Source organism: Lampris incognitus, chromosome 1, assembly GCF_029633865.1.
Source record: "Lampris incognitus isolate fLamInc1 chromosome 1, fLamInc1.hap2, whole genome shotgun sequence".
Lineage (NCBI taxonomy): Eukaryota > Metazoa > Chordata > Actinopteri > Lampriformes > Lampridae > Lampris > Lampris incognitus.
The window spans coordinates 115694762-115722208 of record NC_079211.1 but is presented as its reverse complement, the minus strand read 5'-3'; the positions used below and the strand labels follow the sequence as shown (position 1 = coordinate 115722208).

Sequence of the window (27447 nt, the reverse complement as noted above, 5' to 3'; positions counted from 1 at the left end):
TATTTATCTATTTTAAGATTATTTTCTGGCATTACTAGGTGAGGAATCTGCTTTATTTTTTGATTAATTTATGATTATTATGGTTATTATAATTTTATGATTATTACTTTATTTTATGACATGATTATTTTATGATTATTACTTTATGAGCATTTTATTTATGATTATTTTGTTATTATTTTATTGTTATGTCATGGTTATTATTACTTTATTTTATGACTATTTTATGATTATTATTTGATGATGATTATTATTATTTCATGATTATTATTATTACTTTATGATTATTTTCTGGCGGTACTAGGCAAGGAATCTGCTTTTTTAGCAGAGCAGGTACGCTGATTCATCCTCTTCCAATCAGCAAGTGGCTGTTCATAATACATGAAGTAATGCCGTCACTGAGGTTTGCACATCATGACCATGGGAGCTGTGAACGAACTGGCCCTAATTTCTCCCCACTAATAAGTAGCATGCTTCAATGGAGCAAAACAGCGAGGAAAAGCACTACCATGCCATTGTCTTCATTTATATAATAAGTCGAGTAGGTTTTATTTGTCTCCAGAGGGGCAATTGTTGTGTAGCAGTGGCAACATTTAAACAGACAAACACTCCACAGAACACAAATAAACACAACATGTAGAGAGGAGAACAAAGCCAATGAGCAGCGATGCAGCAGTAAACAGTGTTTACCAAGGTGGCGCTGGTGTTACCTCTTCCTGCTTGAGTTTAGCAGTGAAACGCTGAGGGGATGAAGGAGTGTTTGTTTCGGTTGGTTCCGACTACTGGGTATTTGAAGCAGGAGCCAGAAGGCCAGGTCTGAAACTCTAGGGGTGCAGGGGGTGGTGCTGTCAGACAGGATGGATCTTGCTTTCCTTAACATCCGCTTGCTATATAAATCAGACAGACAGCTCTGTTGTAGTAGTAATAATAATAACAACAAGAACAACAAGAACAACAAGAACAATAATACCTAATAATAATAATGCTAATAATACTAATTTATTTCTCCTTTCTCCTCTTAGGGTTTCTTACTCTGTGCATGTCTCAGATGATTATCCAGGTAAGTCTGTCTAAGTGCTTCTATAACAGCAGCCACACATTCACTCACTTCATCTTGTTGAAAATCCCATCACATATATTATAGTAGGTGGAGTTTGGAGTCGGTGTTACAAAACGACTCACACGAAATTCTCTAAAATGCCTTTTATATGATTAGCCTTAATGTGCCAGGTGGTTGAGTTTCTTTTTGATGGCACAGGCTGCCAAGACTCATCTTGTGTTACTTGTGTTACTTGTGCTATAGTGGGCCCTATTTTTTGTGAGTCCAGGTGCATGGTGCAAAGTGCCTTCAGCCGCATAAAGCTCCGTGTGCATGGGTTGTGTTGAGCGCACTTTTTGTATTTCCTTGGGGGCAGGCGCACCTTCTGCACATGTGGGAAAGGGGTAGGATGAGGAAGACTACAGTTAGATCCGGAAATATTTGGGCAGTGACACAATTTTCATAATTTTGGCCCTGTACGCTACTGCAATGGATTTGAAGTGAAATAATCGAGATGCAATTGAAGTGCAGACTTTCAGCTTTAATTTGAGGGTATTTACATCAAAATTGGAGGAAGGGTTTAGGAATTGCAACAATTTTCATACCTGGTACCCTCATTTCAAGGGACCTAAAGTAATTGGACAATTGACTCAAAAGTTTTTTCATGAGTAGGTGTGGGCTAGTCCCTCGTTATTTCATCATCAATTAAGCAGGTAAAAGGTCTAGAGTTGATTTCAGGTGTGGCATTTTTATTTGGAAGCTGTTGCTGCGAATCCCCAACATGCGGTCAAAGGAGCTCTCAATGCAAGTGAAACAGGCCTTCCTTAGGCTGCGAAAAAAAGAAAAAAAATCCATCAGAGAGATAGCAGAAACATTAGGAGTGGCCAAATCAACAGTTTGGTACATTCTGAGAAAAAAGGAATGCACTGGTGAGCTCGGCAACACAAAAAGGCCTGGACATCCACAGAAGACAACAGCGGTTGATGATTGCAGGATCCTTTCCATGGTAAAGAAAAACCCCTTCACAACATCTAGTGAAGTGAAGAAGACTCTCCAGGACATAGGCGTATCATTATCCAAATCTACCCTGAAGAGAAGACTTCACGAGAGCAAAACAGAGGGTTCACCACAAGGTGCAAACCATGCATAAGCCTCAAGAATAGAAAGGCCAGATTAGAGTTTGTCAAAACACATCTAAAAAAGCCAGCCCAGTTCTGGAACAGCATTCTTTGGACAGATGAAACTAAGATCAACCTGTACCAGAATGATGGGAAGAGAAAAGTATGGAGAAGGCTTGGAAGGGCTCATGATCCCAAGCACACCACATCATCTGTAAAACAAGGTGGAGGCAGTGTGATGGCATGGGCATGCATAGCTTCCTATGGCACGGAGTCACTAGTGTTTATTGATGATGTGACAGAAGACAGAAGCAGCCGCATGAATTCTGAAGTCTATAGGAACATTCTGTCTGCTCACATTCAGCCAAATTCAGCAAAGTTGATTGGATGTCGCTTCACAGTACAGATGGACAATGACCCAAAACATACTGCGAAAGCAACCCAGGAGTTTTTCAAGGCAAAGAAGTAGAATATTCTACAATGGCTGAGTCAATCACCTGATCTCAATCCGATCGAGCATGAAGACAAAACTTAAGGCAGAAAGACCTGCAAACAAACAACAACTGAAGACAGCTGCAGTCAAGGCCTGGCAAAGCATCACAAAGGAGGAAACCCAGCGTTTGGTGATGTCCATGGGTTCCAGACTTCAGGCAGTCATTGCCTGCAAAGGATTCTCAACAAAGTATTAAGAATGAATATTTTATTTATGATTATATTCATTTGTCCAATTACTTTAGGTCCCTTGAAATGAGGGGACTATGTATGAAAATTGTTGCAATTCCTAAACCCTTCCTCCAATTTTGATGTAAATACCCTCAAATTAAAGCTGAAAGTCTGCACTTCAATTGCATCTCAATTATTTCATTTAAAATCCATTGTGGTAGCGTACAGGGCCAAAATTATGAAAATTGTGTCATTGTCCAAATATTTCCGGACCTAACTATATTATCAGCTGAGGCGGCACGGTGGCGCAGTGGTTAGCACGGTCGCCTCACAGCAAGAAGGTTCTGGGTTCGAGCCCTGGGGTAGGCCAACTTTGGGGGTTGTCCCGCGTTGTCCTCTGTGTGGAGTTTGCATGTTAATAATAATAAAAAAAATCTTATATAGTGCTTTTCTAACACTCAAAGTGGCTTTACAATAAACGGGGGGAAACAAGACGACAGATGAACATAACACAGACATACAGGGATGGATGGGAAGGGTGGGGCTACAGGGGTGGATGGGAAGGGGGGCTACGAGAGGGAGAAGCAGCAGCCACACACGACGCCAGCAGTACTCTCCCACTTAAACACATACAAAAGGGCAAGAAAAACACAAAACAACAGTACTGTAGATGTTGATTTTGTGTAGGCGTTCACTGCCGCAGCCTATTCCTCTCCCGAGGTATCCACTAGGTGGCACTATTTAACCCATAGCTGGGGGATGGTTCATGGGCATCAGGGAATATCCACACACCAGTGGGCCTGCGTACAGCACGTTTAGGGGCCAGACCTCCTCTGAGTCCATTGTAGTTCAGCCAGGGTCCAAGGTGTACCCAGTTACCGTGTGTTGCCACGAGGAGGCGCTACATAGGGCTTGCTGTTGGAGAGGCTTTGTACTAGCAGGGAGAGACTTACGTGCTCGGCTCTCCTGTTTGCATCTCTGCTAGCCAGCGGTGAAGGTTGAGAGGGAGACGTGACAGACACACAACACTACACCAACACACTAGACACTTCATAACAACCCCACTTCTTACACAATAATGTCACACACACAATGTTCTCCCTGTGTCTGTGTGGGTTTCCTCCCACAGTCCAAAGACGCGTAGGTCAGGTGACTCGGCCATACTAAATAGCTCCTAGATATGAATGTGTGTGTGTGTGTGTGTGTGTGTGTGTGTGTGTGTGTGTGTGTGTGTGTGGGCCCTGTGTGATGGCCTGGCGGCTTGTCCAGGGTGTCTCCCCACGTGCTGCCCAATGACTGCTGGGATAGGCTCCAGCATCCCCGTGACCCTGAGAGCAGGACAAGCGGTTCGGATAATGGATGGATGGATATTATTAGCTGGTGTTGGACCTGACGTTTAATGAACCAATCAAATATCATCCTGTCTTTCCCTTTGGACGGAGGACACTGTGTCCTGGGGCGCTCTGCCTGTGTGGTGGATGAAGCAAGAGAGCACATTCTGGAGCTTTCCACACACACAAAAGGTTTCTTCTAAGAGGAAATTGACGTCTTTGTGCAGGAAGTGCAGAATCACCAGGGAAATTTGAACCTGATTTTATCTTAATAAAATGTCCATCAGAAACAACAGATACGATATCCTATCAAATGACAAACCACAAAGTTCATTGTGATTTGACAGTTTATGAGCCATTGACCCCACCAAACAACAGTCTACAGATGGTTGGAGAACAGCATATTCCTAAAACAGCATCGATCCTGTTATGTAAGATAGCCTACATTATTTCATTTATTGGAGACAGACCTCAAATAGGAAGGCAAGCCAAAGTTCAGAGTGAAACGTTTTCTCTCCGTCTCAACAAAAGTCAGTTGTCCAGCAGAATGAGTTCTGCAGAACTGAAGCAGAATTTCACGACGCCTCAACAGTTCTGAACCTCTAGCTCGGGTAAATTCCCTGGATCATTCGTGTAGATTCTGTGACGTCATGTAGGCTCAGCACACGAGAGTAAGTCTTGAAGCAATGCAAATACAGATCATTAAATCAAACATCTTTTACCCCATTTTCCTCTGCATATTCATATGCACTTTCCTACCCAGGCTTCGGTTCGTGGAACACGGCACACCTTTGATGGACCGGAGTCGCGAAAGAAGTGTCTTTGTAAATCAACTTAAGATGTACGTGTGCAATTTGGACAAGCCTACAGATGATTCCAGTATTTTCTTTAGACTCTCTGTTGGAAATAGGATAACTTCTAATACCTCCTGGACCTCTTAGGCACAGTCTCTAATTAGACACCGCTGTCCAGGAAAGACAGTGATCTGTGTTTAACGCCACTCTGTCAGGTGTCCTATCCAAGCTTTTGGGTCATTATGTTGATGCTTTCCCCGCCAGAGTATTATCTTTAAGTTGCCCGCCACTGGCAACATTTGGGGTCATATTCACTTAATCTTTCAATAATCTTTCAGGTGCCGAGAGAGGAGGTGTGGTGTTGTATGAGGAAGTCGGGAGTTGCAGAGAAGTATGTAGGAGTGGTGCAGGATATGTATGAGGGAAGTGTGACAGTGGTGAGGTGTGCGGTGGAATGACAGATGGGTTCAAGGTGGAGGTGGGCTTACATCAAGGATCGGCTCTGAGCTCTTTCTTGTTTGCAATGGTGATGGACAGGTTGACGGACAAGATCAGGCAGGAGTCTCCGTGGACGATGATGTTTGCGGATGACATTGTGATCTGTAGCGAGAGTAGGGTGCAGGTTGAGGAGAGCCTGGAGAGGTGGAGGTATGCACTGGAGAAAGAGGAATGAAAGTCAGTAGGGGCAAGACGAAATACATATGTGTGAATGAGAGGGAGGACAGTGGAATGGTGAGGATGCAAGGAGTAGAGGTGACGAAGGGTGATGAGTTTAAATACTTGGGGTCAACTGTCCAAAGTAATGGGGAGTGCAGTAGAGAGGTGAAGAAGAGAGTGCAGGCAGGGTGGAGAAGAGTGTCATGAGTGATTTGCGACAGAAGGGTGCCAGCAAGAGTTAAAGGGAAGGTTTACAAGATGGTAGTGAGACAAAATTTGTGTGTGCAGACTCTGCATTAAGCCTGGGCAGATTTGTAGAGTGCCCAGAGTTCACTTGCTTTAAATGCGGCAAGAAGGGAAACTATACGAGAGTGTGATGAGCGGAGAGAGACAGAAAGAGAAGAGGAGGAGCAGCAGAGAGAAGGAGAAGGAAGTGGAGAAGAGGCGAGAGCAGAAGAGAATGTTGTAAGAGATGATGCTGGAGAGCAGATGGAGGAGGTGGTGGAGTGAGAAGGAGAGGAGGACGAGACGGCAGAAGAGGATGCACCCATGGAATCGGAAGGTGAGAAGGAGACTGAGGAGACTGGCAACAACACAGACAGTAAGCCAAGAAAGAAGGAAGCAGAGAAGAAGGAAGACGAAGTGGCGGACGAAGAACAGTGGGGAAGCAGGGGAGGCTACTGGGGTAGAGAAGGGAGGGGGCAGTGGGTTATTTCGGGCAGTAGACAGTAAGGAGAGCAAGCTTGGAAAGCTGTCTGCAAATAAGAAAACCTGAAGGGGAGGGAATCTGCTAGAAAACAAAAGAAAGTGGAAACAATAGGTGAGATAGTTAAAACAGGACGTCTCTTTTCAGTCATACGCTTGATGGTTAAAATCACCTCCTTTAATGCAAATGGGCTACGGGATAAGATTAAGAGACAGCAAACCTTCCTGGTATTTGAGTCTGATATTTTATTGGGATGATGTGTGTGTGAGAGAAGTGGAGAGAGAATGGATGGAGAAATGTATGTGAACAATGGCGGAGTCAGAACAAGAGCGGTTGCAATATTAGTGAAAAGAGGTGTAGTTGAGAATGTTAGAGGATGTGTGGATGATGGTGAGGGGGAGCGATAAGGATTACTTTTGAGCATTTAGGTAAAAAAATTAAAATGTTGAATGTGTATGCACCGAATGACGGGGAGGGGGGGGAGGGGAGGGTTTTTGCGGAATTGGGAGTGGTGGTTGGTGAGAACTGCTTGGTGGTGGGTGAGTTTAATGTGTGGCGTGGAAGGTTGGACGCCACTGCGAGGGTGAGATTTAAGAGCGATTCGTCGAGAGGTGTGTTGAAAGAAGCGATGAGAGTAAAAGGGCTGATAGACGTGTGGAGAGAGGGGAGTCCAGAGGGGAGGGCTTTTTCCAGGAGACAAGTGGTGAGCGGGGTCTTAAACCAGAGTAGGAGGGATTTAGTTTGGAGCACGAGGGGTATAGCAGGTAGGCAAGATAGGGGAACTACAATACAAACTTAGTGATCACTTGATGTTAGGTTTTAGCTTAGGCCAAAGTGTAGGTGGGGGGGTGGGGGGGTCTGAGTGGTGATTTGCGGAAAGATGAGAAATATAAGGAGATAGTGAGAGAATGTGTAATGAGAAGAAAGAATGACAGTATGTATGAGGAGAACACTGGGAGGTGGCGGGAGAGTATAGATTGAGAATAGATTATAGCAGAGGCAGAAAAAGGATACAGAGGAAAAAGAGAGGAGATTAAAGGGAGAGTTAACTAGAGAGGCAGAGAGGCAGATAGGGGGGCAGGTTATGATTCAGGAGAACATATTAGAATAAAAGATAAACTGAAGGAGATAGGACAAAAAGGGTGTATGGGGCAATAGTTAGAAGCAGGGCTAGTTGTGTAGTTGAGGGAGAGAAATGTACAAGGTATTTTTTAGGGTTAGAAAAGACGAAACAAAAGAAAATTATTTAGAAAAGTTGGAAGGAAAGGATGGTAGGGAGGTTACAGATTTTGTAGGGATGGCTGAAAGAGTAGAAGATTATTATAGAGATTTATTTAGGAAAGAACAGATTGATGAAGACAGCATAGGACAAGTGTTAGATAAGGTGAAGGCCAGGGTAAGTGATGATGATGATGATGATGATGATGATGATGATGGAGAGATGTGTGAAGGAGACATAGGGACAGGGGAAATAGAGGCAGTAATAGCAGGGTGAGGTAGGAACAAGAGTCCAAGGGTAGATGGTTTAACTGGTGAATTTTACATAGAGTTTCGAGAGGGGTTGGTGCCAGTGTTACATAGGTTATTTAGGTGGACAGAAGAAAAGAATGAGATGCCAGGTAGCATGTCAACAGGGTTAGTCAGCATCATTTACAAGAAAGGGAGGAGGAATAGTCTAGAAAACTATAGGCCACTTAGTAGCATGTTAAATAATGACTATAAAACACTAGCAAGAGTGCTAGCCAACAGAATCTAAAGAGTTATAGGAACGGTGGTGGGACGCACACAGGCTTACAGCACACCAGGTAGGGACACAGCAGACACCACAAGTAGCATCAGAGACACTACTGACGTTATGAAGGGAGACAAAGGAGGGATAGTTATTAGTTTAGATTTGAATAAAGCATTTGATAGAGTAGATCATGCCTATTTATACAAGGTGTTAGAGAAATGTGGTTTTGGGTGTAGGCTGGTAGGACGGATCAGAAGGATGTACGATAGGGCAGTTAGTTGTATTAAAATCAATGGGATAATCACAGACATATTTAAGACAGAGAGGTCAGTCAGGCAGGGGTGTCCCCTATCGCCTCTGCTGTTCTCCTTGTCGGCAGAACCGATAGCAGCACTACTGAAGAGAAATGATAGGATTAGAGGTATAGAGCTGCCAGGGGGCAGGTGAGTTTAGTTTATCAGTATGCAGATGACACGACAGTTACAGTAAGGGATGAGGAAAGTGTAGTGGAGGTATTAGGTAGTTTAGAGCTGTATGGTAGGGCATTAGGGGCTAAAGTAAACATAGACAAGTCAGAAGTTATGTCTATAGGGGCAGGTAGAGAAGCTTTAGGAATAGAATTAAAAGAGAAGAAGGGTTATTTCAGCGTGTTAGGTGTGAGTTAAGAGATTGAGAGTGAGGAAGGCAGAGATATACAGTATGAGGAGATATTGAACAAGATTAAGAAGACATTGGGGTTTTGGAAACTTAGAGGGTTGAAGCTGAAAGGGAAGGTGGTGGTTGTGAATGGATTAATTTTGAGTACGATTGTGTGTGTCATGAATGTGCTGGATGTGCCTGAGAGGGTTGACAGAGGTGGAAATAAAGGTGAGGGAGTTTCTGTGGGATGGGAGGGGAGCTAGGACAGCAAGGGAGGTGATGGAAAATGACTAGGAAGATGGTGGGTTGAATTTAGGGGTGAAACAGAAAGCACTTAGAGTGAAAATGGTGGTTAGATACTTAAAAAACAAGAGGGAACTTGAGTTGAATGTCTTCAATTCAATTTGTTGTCATTGAAACAATGTGCAGGCACAAGTTAAAAATGAAATGAAGGCTGTGGCTTCACCAAACAGTGCAAGGCAGACACAGACAAACACAGCAAACACAGTATAAGATATATATACACTACCGTTCAAAAGTTTGGGATCACCCAAACAATTTTGTGTTTTCCATGAAAAGTCACACTTATTCACCACCATATGTTGTGAAATGAATAGAAAATAGAGTCAAGACATTGACAAGGTTAGAAATAATGATTTGTATTTGAAATAAGATTTTTTTTACATCAAACTTTGCTTTCGTCAAAGAATCCTCCATTTGCAGCAATTACAGCATTGCAGACCTTTGGCATTCTAGCTGTTAATTTGTTGAGGTAATCTGGAGAAATTGCACCCCACGCTTCCAGAAGCAGCTCCCACAAGTTGGATTGGTTGGATGGGCACTTCTTGCGTACCATACGGTCAAGCTGCTCCCACAACAGCTCAATGGGGTTCAGATCTGGTGACTGCGCTGGCCACTCCATTACCGATAGAATACCAGCTGCCTGCTTCTGCTCTAAATAGTTCTTGCACAATTTGGAGGTGTGTTTAGCGGTCATTGTCCTGTTGTAGGATGAAATTGGCTCCAATCAAGCGCTGTCCACTGGGTATGGCATGGCGTTGCAAAATGGAGTGATAGCCTTCCTTATTCAGAATCCCTTTTACCCTGTACAAATCTCCCACCTTACCAGCACCAAAGCAACCCCAGACCATCACATTACCTCCACCATGCTTAACAGATGGCGTCAGGCATTCTTCCAGCATCTTTTCATTTGTTCTGCGTCTCACAAACGTTCTTCTTTGTGATCCAAACACCTCAAACTTGGATTCATCCGTCCACAACACTTTTTTCCAGTCTTCCTCTGTCCAATGTCTGTGTTCTTTTGCCCATCTTAATCTTTTTCTTTATTGGTCAGTCTCAGATATGGCTTTTTCTTTGCCACTCTGCCCTGAAGCCCAGAATCCCGCAGCTGCCTCTTCACTGTAGATGTTGACACTGGTGTTTTGCGGGTACTATTTAATGAAGATGCCAGTTGGGGACCTGTGAGGCGTCTGTTTCTCAAACTAGAGACTCTAATGTACTTATCTTCTTGCTCAGTTGTGCAACGCGGCCTCCCACTTCTTTTTCTACTCTGGTTAGAGCCTGTTTGTGCTGTCCTCTGAAGGGAGTAGTACACACCGGTGTAGGAAATCTTCAATTTCTTAGCAATTTCTCGCATGGAATAGCCTTCATTTCTAAGAACAAGAATAGACTGTCGAGTTTCAGATGAAAGTTCTCTTTTTCTGGCCATTTTGAGCGTTTAATTGACCCCACAAATGTGATGCTCCAGAAACTCAATCTGCTCAAAGGAAGGTCAGTTTTGTAGCTTCTGTAACGAGCTAAACTGTTTTCAGATGTGTGAACATGATTGCACAAGGGTTTTCTAATCATCAATTAGCCTTCTGAGCCAATGAGCAAACACATTGTACCATTAGAACACTGGAGTGATAGTTGCTTGAAATGGGCCTCTATACACCTATGTAGATATTGCACCAAAAACCAGACATTTGCAGCTAGAATAGTCATTTACCACATTAGCAATGTATAGAGTGTATTTCTTTAAAGTTAAGACTAGTTTAAAGTTATCTTCATTGAAAAGTACAGTGCTTTTTCCTTCAAAAATATGGACATTTCAATGTGATCCCAACTTTTGACGGTAGTGTACATGAAGACCAAAAGCTAAAAATGCTAAAAAAGAGCAAGCGTACAAAATATTTAAAAATATCTACAGACATTCAGTGGGTAGCCAGGTTCAGGAGGGCAACAGCTTGTGGAAAGAAGCTGTTTTTGAGCCTGGTAGTGCGGGCTCTGAGGCTCCTGTAGCGCCTCCCAGAGTGCAGGGGGGAGAGCAACCATGGTTGGGGTGGGTTGGCTCTCTGCTGATGCTCAGACCCCTTCGAAGGCAGCGTTTGTGCTAAATAATGGTCTTGCATCTTGTGTTTTCTTCTTGTTCTAATGATCGCTCAGAGGCCCCTGCTGCCGATCGGCCCGGTCACAGCTGTGTTCTGTCCTGGCTCCACAGTGGTGGAATGAACTCCCCACTGATGTCAGGACAGCGGAGTCACTGCCCATCTTTCGGCGCAGGTTGAAAACTCACCTCTTCAAGAACTACTACCCTGTTACTTTGTCTTAGCGCTTATTGTAGTCACTCATTTAAAAAAAAAATCTCTTCCTTGCACTTTTACTTTAGCACTGGTTTTGCTCTTAGATGCTTGTTTAGATGCACTTATGACCTCTGATGACTAGCAGTTCTCCTGATTTCCGTTAAATGATGCACTTATTGTAAGTTGCTTCGGATAAAAGTGTCGGCTAAATGGCTGGAATGTCCTGTAATAGCTGTGTAATATGTAAAAAATAGAAAGATGTGTGTTATGCATGTTTTTTCATAATAAAGTGTGTGTGTGAGAGAGAGAGAGAGAGAGAGAGAGGAGAGAGAGAGGAGAGAGAGAGAGAGAGAGAGGAGAGAGAGAGGAGAGAGAGAGAGAAGGAGAGAGAGAGAGAGAGAGAGAGAGAGAGGAGAGAGAGAGAGAGAGAGAGAGAGAGAGAGAGAGAGGAGAGAGAGAGAGAGAGAGAGAAGAGAGAGAGAGAGAGAGAGAGTTATTTGGCTCTAAACAGACAGTACACGATGGCAGACTATCTGACCAGCGTGACTGAACAGAAATTGAGAAAGACATTGACTCTGTACAGACTCACTGATCACAGCTTGGTCATAGAGACTGGCCAACACAGGCAGACCTGCTGCCTAGAGAAGACAGGCTGTGTCAGCTCTGTCCACAAGAGACAGGTGGAGGACAGACCTGCTGCCTAGAGAAGACAGGCGTGTGTCAGCTTTGTCCAGAGAGACAGGTGAAGACAGAGCAAACACTTCCTGCTACAATGTAGCATACATGAAGACCTAAGAACAAAGTTCTTTACAAAAATTAAATGTAAATTCCAAGACTTGGACACACTCTCTGACCAGACTAACATGCAACATGTACTTGGGGAGAACAGCGTCAGCACATAGATGCAGCAGGACATGTCAGGTCGTGTCCCAGCCTGAGAGACAAGCAGCACAACACATGACAGCTGTAGTCCTCCTCACAACCCATGCTCCACCTGCTGATCTACTTCTGTTTCTTTAGTGGCATTGTTGTTTTATTGTTTCTTTATTGGTGGTTACAATGTTGTATAGATGTTCGTTATTAGTGTTATTGTGTACTGTCCAAACTGCACTTTTGATGCTTTGGCAACATTGTTTTAAAATTTTCATGCCAATAAAGCCCTTTGAATGAAGAGAGAGAGAGAGAGAGAGAGAGAGAGAGGAGAGAGAGAGAGAGAGAGAGAGAGAGAGAGAGAGAGAGAGAGAGAGAGAGAGAGAGAGAGAGAGAGAGAGAGAGAGAGAGAGAGAGAGAGAGAGAGAGAGAGAGAGAGAGAGAGAGAGAGCGAGCGAGCTACAAAACTGGCCGGCTAGGTCCATCTGCAACTGGCCTCACCACTCATATTAACTGAGAATGTAGTACTAGAAACACAGAAACCTTTAACAAAACAAAAAACACTAAAGTGGTATGCAAAATGGACACGCGGGCAGGATCTCTTAACAAACCTAAAATATAGCGTGGACTGCACAAAACTGCCTCAGGCTGGTAGTTTGAGACCCCTGGCCTATGGTCTTTAGTCACATCTATTATAGCCAGCAATCTTTGCTGTTTTTATTTTCTGTTCTTGTATTATTTGTTTTATCTGCCCCGCTATGTGTAAAGCATCGTTGGGTCCCCTGAAAGGCGCTATATACATTTAAGTTGTTGTTGTTTTTGTGGTTGTCATCTCCCTGGCTTACAACAGCAGAAATCTTCTGTTGCCTCATGGTGCGAGGGAACATTTGAACAGGGGCATTGGCAACATCATGGGCTTTGTTTAAAGGGCTATTTGTGTTTAAAGGGGTATGTGTGTTTGTGTGTTTAAAGGGGTATGTGTGTTTAAAGGGGTATCTGGGTTTAAAGGGGTATCTGTGTTTGAAGAAGTATCTGTGTTTAAAGGGGTATGTGTGTTTAAAGGGGTATCTGGGTTTAAAGGGGTATCTGTGTTTGAAGAGGTATCTGTGTTTAAAGGGGTATCTGTGTTTAAAGGGGTATCTGTGGGTGGTATCTGTGATGCAGCCAGTTGCTCATCACTGCGCACCGTTTTGATGCGACAGCTCTGTTGGTGGCTGGTTGTTTCCTTTCTACTGGGTCTGTGATGCACTGGCATGTGTTTTTACTGGGTCTGTGATGCACTGGCGTGTGTTTCTACTGGGTCTGTGATGCACTGGCGTGTGTTTCTACTGGGTCTGTGATGCACTGGCATGTGTTTCTACTGGATCTGTGATGCACTGGCGCGTGTTTCTCCTGGGTCTGTGGTGCACTGGCGTGTATGTTTCTACAGGGTCTGTGGTGCACTGGCATGTGGGGGTTTGGCTCGGCAGCTCCGCTGTGAGGTGTGTCACGTGTCCCATATGACACGTGTGTGTTGTACTTTCTACTGGGTCTGTGATGCACTGGCGCGTGTGTTTCTACTGGGTTTGTGGTGCACTGGCATGTGTTTCTCCTGGGTCTGTGGTGAACTGGCGTCTATGTTTCTACAGGGTCTGTGGTGCACTGGCATGTGGGGGTTTGGCTCAGCGGCTCCGCTGTGAGGTGTGTCACGTGTCCCATAGGACATGTGTGTGTTGTACCTTCTACTCGGTCTGTGATGCACTGGTGTGTGTGTTTCTACTGGGTCTGTGGTGCACTGGCGTGTGTGTTTCTCCTGGGTCTGTGATGCACTGGCGTGTGTGTTTTGTGTTTCTACTGGGTCCGTGGTGCACTGGCGTGTGGGGGTTTGGCTCAGCGGCTCCTCTGTGAGGTGTGTCACGTGTCCTGTATGATGTGTGTTGTACTATGTATGGCGACAGGCATTAGCGCAGGTCCATGAATACTGGGATGGCATCCACCTGTCCCCCCATCCAAATCGTTATGCGGACTGACAAGACCATACCGGATCAGTCAAGGCCCGGGTTAACAACAAGCACCATCGGTGCTGTGCCCTCACAGGGTACCAATGGAAACCATCAAATCCGCTGTAGCTTCCCCTGAGAAACGGGGAACGAGCTGAAACAAGAAGAGTGAACTGACTGAAGGGGAATGAGATGCTCTGACTGTAACTTCTGGTCCCTGAGGGGGGCAACAGGGTACGACACTTGTTGCCCCGCTGTGCTCGGTGAAGAGCGGCTATCGAACTGAAGGATGACCGCGGTGACGGATGTGTACATGTGCAGGCGGGGCCTCACGTGTCTCACCACGGATCATCTGCTGTGAACCAAGAAAGAGGCGGGACCATGGTCCAAAAAAAAACAGATTCAGACCAAATCCTGATTAGTGAACTGTTAAACGTCCTGTATTTGATATTGACATCAGTGGAGTTTTCTCAGCATCGAGTCTATGTGATGGCAAGCAGCGAAGAATGTGGCAGTAGAATGGTGGCACAGCATGGCTCATAACTTCCTCATAAATGGTTAAACTTACCTGACACTTTCCCCATGGGCTACCCATGTTACAAGTTGTCAAGCTGTAATATGGATAGCCATGTTACAAGTTGTCAAGCTGTAGTATGGATAGCCATGTTACAAGTTGTCACTCTGTAATATGGATAGTCATGTTACAAGTTGTCAAGCTGTAATATGGATAGCCATGTTACAAGTTGACAATTGTCATTTTTGTCAACTTTTTTTTTCAAATTTGACAAAAATTGTAATTTTTGTCAATTTTTGTATTATTATTTAAGTTTTGAATAATAATTTTATTATTATTTAATGTAATATTAAATAATATTAATAATAAATATAATTTAATATTACATAGTAAAATGTGTATTTATTTTACAATCCCTTTAATCTTTTGAAGCTGGTTTGAATGTTGGCAGGCTTACTTAGTCCTCAGCTATGATAAGCGAGTTTACGAGGGCCACTGAGCCCTCTGGTCTACATCTGGAGCCTTGTACAGTTGCTGTGAGGTACCATTATGCTTGACAACTCTTCTCTTACCCCTGGTTCCATTGCAGACAACACGTATGTTTCCAGCTCTGACAACGATGACGAGGTTTTAATCACCACAGACCCCATCCCTGTTATCTTCCATCGGATCGCAACAGGTAAGGTGGTGCACTCAAATGTAGCTCATCTCTGGAGTGTTGTTTTGGACGGGTTGTGTAACCTTGCACAGTCAGCCTTAAACTAGTCAACTCAGTTTTTTTTTCCACTACACGGAAAAGTCCGGAAAGGCTCCATCGAGACTGGATTGAGCCCCCCAGCAGTCGGAAGTTAGACGAACCAGCGAGCTACGGTACGGGTTTAGATGACGATAACTAGTGAACAGTGCCGTATTCGGAAAACAAGAGTAACGGCTGCACTGTTCACTGCTGGTCATCGTCTAAATCCTCCCTAGAGTTTGCTGACTGGCCCCGATTCCAAACCTGTGCTCTCAGCCAGAGGTGGGACCAAGTCATTGTTTTCCAAGTCACAAGTAAGTCTCAAGTCTTGGCACTCAAGTATCAAGTCAAGTCTAACTCAAGAAGTCCCAAGTCTTCAAGTCCTAAAAAATCCTTTTGCAGTCTTCATCAAATGTATGGCCATTTCAACGTTTTAACAGAGTAAGAGTAAATATCCTAAATTTACACAAGTCCTGAATGCTTTTTGACACTAGTATTTATTAAGTGTTGATTCAAAGTGGATCTGTAATTATGGAAATGAGCTGATCGGCCACACATTTTGTATTTTGGCTTGGAGAAGGTGTCGAGTCTTCCAAGTCAGAAGGCTTAAGTCCAGGTGAAGTTATGAGTCACTGGTGTTAAGGTTAACGTTGACTTGCAAGTGTTTTTCAGTTTATCAAGTCGAGTGTGAAGTCATTAAACTTGTGACTTGAGTCTTTTTTGAGTCCAGGTCATGTTCATACCAATGCCAGCTTCTCCAAACCTATTTATTACGTAGAGCAAAACCTGAGTTTACGGGATATAGGGGTGACTGTGCAGGGCTAGGAGGGTTATGTTGCTCTTGAACCCTTGTGTTCAGTTTGGGTCAAAATGACCCGTGTGAAGTTACAACTAAACGGTGTTAATATTAGTTAATATTAGTAATAAGGGAGATAAGGATGACACATATTGGGTATTTTTAGATAAATATTACAGTTGTATCACTATAAAAGCCAAAGGTGGCTTGGGTCAGTATGACCGGTGAACAACACATCCGTCGCTAATTAGTGAACAGAACACGAGGACTAAAATATTCATTCATATACGTATTTATAGCCAAATTAATAAAAAGGCATTACGACACACAAACAGTAAAAGAAAAAAGAAAAAAAGAGAGAAAATGATAGGCTATTAACAAACTAAAAGATATCCAGATTGCAAAATCAAATATTATTTAAAATTAAACAACCAGGCTGGTTGTTTTTTTATTTTGCTACACAAAACACCATAGTCCAGTTCAAGTTCAAGTAGCATTTTTTTATTGCGCTTTCCTAGCTGCAACTGTCAAGAGATCTTAATAAGTGAATTACAAACAACAAACTCATTCCTCAGTGGGAATAAAGACTCCAAACCTGTGTTAAAAGAACACAAGAAAATGTCCCATACTAATTTGAAAATCTGTCTTAAGTAGATAGATTGGGTACTGCAAAATTGTGACATTTAAGTGATGGTAAAAGGAAAGATTATAACTTATGAAGCTGTGATTTCATATAGAATTATTATTAAGCCCATTATTTAAAAAATAATTATATATATTATCTATGGAAAAGGGCTATAACATTATTATTATTGTTAAATTATTAAGACCATTATTTAAAAAAACTATCCATCCAACCATCCATTATCTGAACTGCTTACCCTGCTCTCAGGGTCGCGGGGGTGCTGGAACCGATCCCAGCAGTCATTGGGCGGCAGGCGAGGAGACACCCTGGACAGGCCGCCAGATTATTAATATGATTTATAGAAAAGCGCTATAAAAATGCTCAAGATATATAAAAAATGGCACTGGGTACAACGTTAAACTGCAGCCGTCGGGTCGTCGACGACCCCCACTTCAAGGCTTGGGTTGTTGTGAGGAGGGTGTGTGGACACCCAGCAGGACTGAAAACAAAACCTGTCAATGGGCGGATGAGTTCCTCTGTGAACCAACCGCCACCCATACCTGGAGAGGTACTCTCCCTACTGAAACGCTATGATGACTCAACCTAGACTTGTTGAGGCGTCAGCTTTGCTCCTACGACCTGATGATGATGATGATGATGATGATAAAAATTGCAACTTGATTGATTATTTCATTACTATATTTTAACAGTTTTACTTGTTAAACAGTTTGACCAGTTTTATATCTTTTTAGTGACTAGATAAAGAACAGTGTAAGTAGCTTACAAATTATTGTTTTACGGATAAATTTCCACCCAGCAGGTGTGCTTCAATCCAGCCTGATGATTTAGAGCATTTATTTTGTCAGTGGATTTTAATGCAATTATATTTACAGTGTCACTAATATGCTGTGATTTCAGCACCCATTTGCTAATGTCTGCACTTGTACATTGTCTCAATTTATTCACTTTTTACCCTGCATTTTTTTCTTTTAATAACAACTGAGTGAGTTTTTGTCATGCAATGTTGAGCCATAATGGCTCAAGCTGACTTGCTTCCTCGTTATGGGTCGTTACCAGAGATCAGGCTAAACAACGATGCCACCAGCTGCCTGTCCATCAAGTCCAAACTTCAGCTCGACAAAAACCAGGTAGGCTGTGCAGTTGACTGACAAAGGTTGCATCTCAGTTCTGGAAGGCTCTGTGCTGGTCGGTATTAAGGCCAAGTCATAGTCTTGCTGTACCATGCACGGACCTTACTCCGCTGGGGTCCGCACGGACTAACATGACGCCATAGCGGACCTCAGCGTACGTCCGCCTGCCCATGTCCGCGCGAAGCTCTTTTTTTTATTATTCAAACGATAAATTTACAACAATAAGGCAAAACATTACAATTGAAAACTTTTCATCCTCTAGAAAACAATGAGCAGACACCACAAGAGATGTAGTACATGTACACAAACCATACAAAAAGGCATTAAATTAATCAATTAAGCAGAATGAAACATAAAACAACCGTAAATAAATCTATTAAGCAGAATAAAATGTAAAATAACAATACAATAACTAAACTGTGAATAAGGATTGACTAAATGATTGTTAGTTTTTAAGACATTACGTTTCTAGTAATTCATAGAGATCTCTGGCACATTTTGGTTTTTGTGACCGCGCGTACCTAGCGTTCGTGTACTGGTGTCACACACAACACGGCTCGGCGTGAACCTGTTTCACATCGACATGCATTTTGGGTGGCACTCAACCTTCTTTAGTTTCTTCTTCTCGGCTTTACATCTTTTTTACAGTACGGAGACGACGTTTTTCCTCGTCCATACCTCTCATATCCCTCACCAACACACCGAACTCCCCCTCTCTATCCATCCCTTCGTTAAGTGGTCGAACAGACCGCCTCCATGAGGTTTTTCTTTCCAACATAGCCTGGCAACAGAGCAGCTCTTCTTCCTTATCCGCGGACAGCGCCCTGTTGTTTACAGTCTGTAACTTCCGGCGGAAAAGGAAAACAACACGCAAATGTATGCCGTGGGTATGCGTTGGTACGACTGGACTATGAAAAGACTATGAAAAGGTTTGGTCTGTCCGCACAGTGTATGCGCCCTGTACTATGCCCTTTTTCCACTATCTGGTACCGGCTCAACTCGACACGCCCCTTTTTTGTTTTCTATTACCAGAAAGTACCAGCATTTTTGGTAGCTGTTACCACTTTATAGATACCACCTTTGTCTACTACTACTACTTATCTATTACTACTACTACTACTACTTTCAGCTGCTCCCGTTAGGGGGCGCCAGCGCAGATCATCCGTTTCCATCTCTACCTGTCCTCTGCGTCTTCCTCTGTCACACCAGCCACCTGCATGTCCTCCCTCACCACATCCATAAACCTCCTCTTTGGCCTTCCTCTTCTCCTCTTCCCTGGCAGCTCCATATTTAGCGTCCTTCTCCCAATATACCCAGCATCTCTCCTCCACACATGTCCAAACCATCTCAATCTTGTCTCTCTTGCTTTGTCTCCAAACCGTCCAACCTGAGCGGTCCCTCTAATATACTCATTCCTAATCCTGTCCTTCTTCGTCACTCCCAGTGAAAATCTTAGCATCTTCAACTCTGCCACCTCCAGCTCCACTGTCTGTCTTTTTATCAGTGACACTGCCTCCAAACCATATAACATAGCTGGTCTCACTACCATCTTGTAAACCTTCCCTTTAACTCTTGCTAGTACCCTTCTGTCCCAAATCACTCCTGACACTCTTCTCCACCCACTCCACCCTGCCTGAACTCTCTTCTTCACCTCTCTACTGCACTCCCCGTTACTTTGGACAGTTGACCCCAAGTATTTAAACTCATCACCCATCGTCACCTCCACTCCTTGCATCCTCACCATTCCACTGTCCCCCCTCTCATTCATGCATAGGTATTCCGTCTTGCTCCTACTGACATTAATTCCTCTTCTCTCGAGTGCATACCTCCACTTTTCCAGGCTCTCCTCCACCTACACCCTACTCTCGCTACAGATCACAATGTCATCCGCAAACATCGTCGTCCATGGAGACTCCTGCCTGTTCTCATCCGTCAACCTATCCATCACCATCGCAAACAAAAAAGGGCTCAGAGCCGATCCTTGACGTAATCCCACCTCCACCTTGATCCCATCTGCCATTCCAACCGCACACCTCACCACTGTCACACTTCCCTCATACATATCCTGCACCACTCCTACATACTTCTCTGCAACTCCCGACTTCCTCATAAAATACCACACCTCCTCTCTTGGCACCCTGTTGTATGCTTTCTCTAAATCTACAAACACACAACATAACTCCTGGCCTCCTCTATACTTCTCCATCAACATTCTCAAAGCAAACATCACATCTGTGGTGCTCTTTCGTGGCATGAAACCATACTGCTGCTCGCTGATCATCACCTCTCCTCTTAACCTAGCTTCTATTACTCTTTCCCATATCTTCATGCTGTGGCTGATCAACTTTATACCTATGTAGTTGTTACAGTTCTGCACATCGCCCTTGTTCTTGAAAATTGGTACCAGTATGCTTCTTCTCCACTCCTCAGGCATCCTCTCACTTTCCAAGATTGTGTTAAACAATCTAGTTAAAAACCTCACAGCCAGCTCTCCTAAACATCTCCATGCCTCCACAGGTATGTCATCAGGACCAACTGCCTTTCCACTCTTCATCCTTTTCATAGCTGCCCTCACTTCCTCCTTGCTAATCAACTGCACTTCCTGATTCACTATCCCTATATCATCCAACTTTCTCTCTCTCTCATTTTCTTCATTCATAAGCCCCTCAAAGTACTCCTTCCACCTTCTCAGCACACTCTCCTCACTTGTCAGCACATTTCCATCTCTATCCTTGATCACCCTAACCTGCTGCACATCCTTCCCAGCTCGGTCCTTCTGTCTAGCCAATTGGTACAAGTCAATTTCTCCTTCTTTAGTATCTAACCTGTCATACAACTCACCATACGCCTTTTCCTTTTCCTTTGCCACCTCTCTCTTTGCTTTACGCTGCATCTCCTTGTACTCCTGTCTACTTTCTTCATCTCTCTGAATATACCACTTCTTCTTTGCCAACCTCTTCCTCTGTATAATTTGCTGTACTTCCTCATTCCACCAACAAGTCTCCTTGTCTTCCTTCCTCTGTCCTGATGACACACCAAGTACCTTCCTAGCTGTCTCCCTCATTATTTCTGCAGTGGTTGCCCAGCCATCCGGCAGCTCTTCACTACCACCCAGCGCGTGTCTTACCTCCTGCCTGGACTCCACACAACAGTCTTCCTTCTTCAACTTCCACCATTTGATCTTTGGCTCTGCCTTCACTCGCTTCCTCTTCTTGGTCTCCAAAGTCATCCTACAGACCACCATCTGATGCTGCCTAGCTACGTTCTCCCCTGTCACCACCTTGCAGTCTCCACTCCCTTTTAAATCGCACCTTCTACATAAGATATAGTCCACCTGTGTGCACTTTCCTCCATTCTTGTACTTCATCCTGTGTTCCTCCCTCTTCTTGAAATATGTATTTACCACAGCCATTTCCGTCCTTTTTGCAAAATCCACCACCATCTGTCCTTCCAAATTTCTCTCCTTGATATCATACCTACACATCACCTCCCATCACCTCTGTTCCCTTCACCAACATGTCCATTGAAGTCTGCTCTAATCACCACTCTCTCCTCCTTGGGTACCCTCTCCACCAAGTCATCCATCTCACTCCAGAATTCTTCTTTCTCTTCCATCTCACACCCAACTTGCGGGGCATATGCGCTCATAACATTCATCATCACACCTTCAGTTTACAGCTTCATACTCATCACTCTCTCTGACACTCTCTTCACCTCCAACACACTCTTGACATACTCTTCCTTCAGAATTACCCCCACCCCATTTTGTCGAGGTTCCAAAAAAAAAAAAAAAAAAAACTGGAGGGGTACCAAAATCAATGCAGACCTCTGATTGGTCAGAGAAACGCATCACTGCGTCATCAATGCATGTATGGGATATCATCCGGCATTTAAGATAACGCCGAAGCTGGGGTCCGTGGTGGTGTAGTGGTCTAAGCATTGGCTTTGTGTTGATGCAGTTGCCCACTGGGGACCGGGGTTCGTGCCCCGGTCTCGTCAGATCCGACTATGGCTGGACTCGATGAAGCAGCAATAATTGGCAATGCTGTTTTCGGGAGGGGGGTGGAGTCGGCTTGTGTTCGTCACATGAATGCGTGTCTGTGTGTGTCGGAAAAAGCAGTGGTTCGGCCTGGATTCACCTTGTCATGGAAGTGGCGAGGCGTCTCCTTTGAGACTGCCGGCCAGAGAGATGCAGTTGGCAAACGCATGCAGTACGAGGGTGGGTGTTTGAACTAGAATAGAGATCGATTGGCCACTAGATTGGGAGAAAAAGGGTGAAAAAAATAAGAAAAAATTTAGAAAAAAAAGAGATAACTCCGAAGTGGAGTATCTTAAAAGTACATTTTGAAATTGAAAAAAACAAAAAAACAAAAAACAGAGAGCCAAAAATCCACGACGTGGTCTGTCGAGGAGGTACAGACATTTCTTGTTTGTTCTTCCAATGGTCATGTTGAAGATGACGTCACAGCAATTTAACCAGGTATCGCTTACTTGGTAATTAACTGCTGCCTGCGGGTTTCAGCTACACCGAGGGGGTACCTGTTAGGGTAATGGAAAATGACACAGAAGCGCGTCGAGTTGAGTCGAGTCGGTACCATGTAGTGGAAAAGGGGTCTACTAATTCTGAAATTACATATCCTCTGTGGAAGTGATTGCAGCTGATATACTTATGTGATGCACACAGTAAAACTGATCTGGACATCTTGTCGAGTACGATCCACACTCACTTGTGTTGTGTTACCTATTCAGTGCCATTATGCCATAGAGGAAGACTCCGAGGGGGACAATGACTCTGAGGAGTTCTACTATGGAGGTCAGGTAAGAAAACATGACAAGATACCGCTCATGGCATGATTTGTAAAAAAAAGATTGGTCCTCTTTTGTGCTTAGGAGCTGCAATGTGAGTTCCTCAACCAAAAATGTAACAAAGTTGATATCTTCATTCATTTGCTGTATCCACTCAATCCAGTTGGTGTGGGGTTGAGGGTGGGTTGACATGGTGGGTGGAGCGTATTCCAGCTAACGTTGGGCAGAAGGAGACAGGTTGGTCACAGGGCCTGCACATACAATCACTGATACAACATTGAAGCCATATCATGTTCTGAGTTTCAACCCGAGGTGGACTGCATGATTTTGGACTGTGAGAGAAAAGCCGTACACAGATGAAAACCATGAAAATATCAGGATAACTTGCAAGCTCCACACTTAGACAGCGAGACAGTAATTAGTTAGTCTGCTCATATCTAACCTTACATAGTCAGGGAGTGGTTGGAAAAGTGGTTCTCACTTATGAATTTATTTCAGCCATAAAACCTAAACTTTTAAGTATAATGCAAAATATATTGTGCTTTGGTCAATTTATTTACCAGGTATGCAATTTACTAATGGTTTCCTAGAAATAAGGCAATAAGTACATGTTAATTTCTTAGAGAGTTTACTGGAAAAAACCCAAGACATTACATGTGAGTAATTTATAGAAAATAGAGGGCGAGCTCAGTGGTGGGGTTGGTAGTGACGTGCTTGACCAAGAGAACTATTTCACTTACTTGGTAATTAACTGCTGCCTGCGGGTTTCAGTGGCTGGTTAACCATCTCTTACATGAAGGCTGTAGTATCTTTGTAGACTCATGACCTTTGGCTTTTTCAGATTCTCCTATTATTTATTTTATTTATTAGTTTTTATTTGTGAAAAGAAGCTCCACTTGGAGGAGGCATGTGGTAGTCTGCAGCCCTCCCTGGATCGACAGAGAGGGCGGAGTAGTGACTGGGACGGCTCGGAAGAGTGGGGTAATTGGCCAAGTACAATTGGGGGGAAAAAGCCTTTTAAAAAAAAATTCAGTTACCAGGTTGTGGGCACTGGACATCTGAAGAGCTATCCCAACGGTGCCTCCAAGAGAGACGGCCGCCATGACGCATGACCTATGATCGGTTTGGCATCCCCTCCTGTTACAGCGTCCAGCCAGCACCACAGACGTTTCCTGCCTATCACACACCAGGACTCGTCCCATGGCTGCCACCCCTGCAGCCATATTACCCCCCCCCCCAATGTATGGACTCTAGCAAGCGTGAGCCTACAGACTTGCTATGACTATGGTCATGACACTATTCATGAACTGTGACCTTTGACCTATGTTTGGGAAGATGTTCGTTGGCATAAGAGACAGAGAAAAATAGATTTGTTTAACGTGAGGACGACATTTGTTTTGAAAGAGAGTGTGTGACAAGTTAAAATGGTAAATGAATGTGTGATGAGTCAAGCTGCACTTTAGAGTTAAAAACTGTTAAGTTAAAAAGTTAGCACAGTAAATTAACAGGATCATACAAATATGACCAAACAGTTGATAAGAAGATAAAAATTAAGTTCATTTTCTAAAGTAAGTTCCTTTTCTAAAAAGGGTTAAAACAGTAAAAATGCATTTTCATGCAAGTATTAAAAGTATTTGTTTAACGTTAGTTCTTTATTTTCTAAGTTTAAAGTGTGGAATCTGTGATCAGTGAAGCGGTCTTGATCCGTGAGCCTGAGCTCGATTGCTTTAGTCTCCGCCTACGCATCCAGGAGATTTCCTCGTTCCAGCTAAGTATTTTTTTTTTCCAGCTAAGTATTCTTTAAGGAAGCGGCGTTTCGTCACTGTTGTGAGTGAGTCTCCCGTTTCAGGTATTTTCGTGTTGTTTTGCACTGCGAATGATTGTAATATGTGTTTAATCAGAAGTTAAGTTTATAAGGAAGTGTTAAAGTTGCATTTAAGTGAGTTAAGGTGAAGTTTTACTCTGCATGTGTGACCAAATCTCCCGCGTGTCGTTAGAAGTTGCGCAGCGTACTTCCGCCATTTTGCGACTTCACATGTACTCGTGCACAAATGTATTTTACAGTTGTTTGTCTTGTTGGCTGTACATGGTTGGTCACGCAGTGGCGGCTGGTGCTGAATTTTTTTTTTGAGGGGGGGCGCAGTTTACCTTAGCGCAGCACACCTGACAGCTGCTTTAATGTCCACAGTCACAGTTATTAAGAAGGACGATGTAGCCTATAGGTTTTATCAGTGTTCGTAAACGTGGATGATTGAGAGCTGAGACGAGGCGTCGTGGTGGGTGTGAACATGATTGGCAGCCGCGAGAATTGTCCAATCACATCAGATCAAAAAACATTAAAATAATACCAATTCACTGCCAATAAAAGTGGGAGTGTGGAAAATCTGAAGAAACCAATCAGACAGCAGTCTCAGGTCACGTGCTCGCCACACGTTTGAGGGCTTACATGAGTTATGGTTTGGCCGGCGCCCCGCACCCAGGAAGTATATGTATTCAGACAGGAATCAACCAAATACCATTCGAACCAATATTTAATGCTGCTGACAGGCACTCACAGACTGAAAACACTTTTATTTCATCGTTATTTGAATTATACAACTACATTATGTTTAACATGTTTAAGTAGATTTCCATCTCTTGACATTTGAAGGGGCCTTCGCCCCAGCTTCCTGTACTGGCCAGCCGTCACTGGTTGGTTGGTATATTGTTATATTGTTTGTATATTGGACACTGAAAATTGTCCCTAGGTGTGAATGTGCCGGCCCTGTGGTGGACTGGCGGCTTGCCCAGGGTGTCTCCTTGCCTGCTGCCCAATGACTTCTGGGATAGGCTGCAGCATCCCTGCAATCCGAATTCGGATAAGCGGCTTGGATAATGGACTATTAGTGTTTAAACTCTTAAGCCCTCTAATTGAAGGATACTTATTTTATTAGCTCTCAAGCAATCAATAAAGCAATATAACAATTTCAATATCCATATTTCAATTTAGGCAAGCAATTGAAAATTAAAAGAAACAATAAAATCAATTGTAAGTCACGAAGGGAATAACACTTTGATTTAAAGCTGCACTTCATGAGAATTCATTTTCTGAAAGAGAGTTTTTAAGAGCTGAGTTGTCCATTCCATCCATTATCCAAACCGCTTATCCTGCTCTCAGGGTCGTGGGGGTGCTGGACAGGCTGCCAGGCCATCACAGGAATGGAAAGCTGAGTTGTGTGTATATATATTACCTATTGTCCAAGCTGGTTCAGCTTTCTAAGAAGCTCCTCTTCTTTTTATTTTGGAGCTTTTCTTTAACTTTTTATTTTATCCAATCAAGTCTTTCCACTAGTGCATTACCTTATCTTTAGTTATGGTCATATATGTCATTTCTCTTGGAAATGTCCTGTGGTTCAGACCTCCTCTAGCATTCTTTAGCTGACAGTGGTTCCCAAATGGTGTGCCATGAGGCAAGTCCAGGTGTGCCATGAGGCAAGTCCAGGTGTGCTGTGGGATTATGTGACAAACATACATTATTATTGCATTATACAACTATACAAAAATGAATGGATTTTTAATTTACTATATCAGTACTCTGTACCCACTCATTTCCTAGTACGGAGGCAAATTCTCTGCCCTGTTTTTTAAAAACGTCTGTCAAAATGAACTCGTTTTCGCCGTTGGTGGGAATTATTAGAGTGTGACACATCACAGGCCCTGATTGATGCCTTTGTAGAGCCGAAGGAACGGAGAAGACCGTAGGTTCACACTTTAGCCGTGTAGGCAACTTTCTTTAATCCACGGTAAATCAGAGAGCAACCAAACCACAGCTCGACTGAGCGGAGGTGGCAAGAATAATCAGAAAACTGGCTGGACAACCATAACTTAACCCTGCGTTAACCTGCCAGGGCAACCATGACTTAACCCTTAGTTCCTGGGTTGAATTCTGTCCCCAATACGTGTCCACCACATGAGCCCCCCCAGAATTCGCCCTAGTAATCGAAGTCAGGCAGGCGCGGGGGGACAACAGGCCGTCCGCGGCGGCTCCGGATAACAGGGGCCGGAGTGTCTCTGGGAGGCATTGACGCGGGCCTGTGAAGGTCGGCCTGAGGAGCAGAAGAGGCAGCTCGGGCCTCCACGGGGGGAGGAGGCGGAGCCCGGGGACGACCGCGACGAGGAGGTTGGGCTAACTCCAACGGCTGCGTCAAGTCCAGGTGTGCGGGTTTAACTCGGTCCACTGAAACATGCTCGGCCGTGCCCCCAAAATCCACCACCAGGTGCTTAGTTCCCCGTTCCAGGACGCGGAAGGGGCCGTCATAAGGGGGTTGCAGAGGGGGGCGGTGTGCGTCGTGACGGATGAACACGTAGTCCGCTGACTGCAGACCTGGGGGCACCTGGGACACCGGCGCGCCGTGTTGGGCGGTAGGGACGGGTGTGAAAGCTCTGACCCCGTCCAGCAAGGAGGCTCGTTGGTCCACAGCTGACCAGGGACGCGTTGCATTGGGCATGAAATCGCCTGGGACTCGCAGCGGCGTGCCGTACACCAGCTCCGCAGAGGAGGCTTGTAGGTCTTCCTTCGGGGCGGTCCGCAGGCCCAGCATGACCCATGGGAGCTTGTCGACCCAGTTGCAGTCCTTGAGAGTAGCCCGAAGCGCAGCCTTCATGGACCGGTGGAAGCGCTCACATAGGCCGTTCGCCTGAGGGTGGTAGGCGGTAGTGCGATGAAGCTT

At 44.2% G+C, this 27447-nt stretch overlaps 1 protein-coding gene across 1 annotated transcript in view; it reads left to right on the top strand.

The window, feature by feature from the left end:
• The window catches only part of parp8 (poly (ADP-ribose) polymerase family, member 8), a 171958-nt gene that overhangs the window by 13521 nt on the left and 130990 nt on the right, over nt 1-27447 (top strand). Inside the window, exons 3-6 of the mRNA XM_056273523.1 lie at nt 1023-1060; nt 15214-15303; nt 17859-17929; nt 22682-22750. Coding sequence (XP_056129498.1) covers nt 1023-1060; nt 15214-15303; nt 17859-17929; nt 22682-22750 — 268 coding nt within the window. The remainder of the gene's footprint in view (nt 1-1022; nt 1061-15213; nt 15304-17858; nt 17930-22681; nt 22751-27447) is intronic.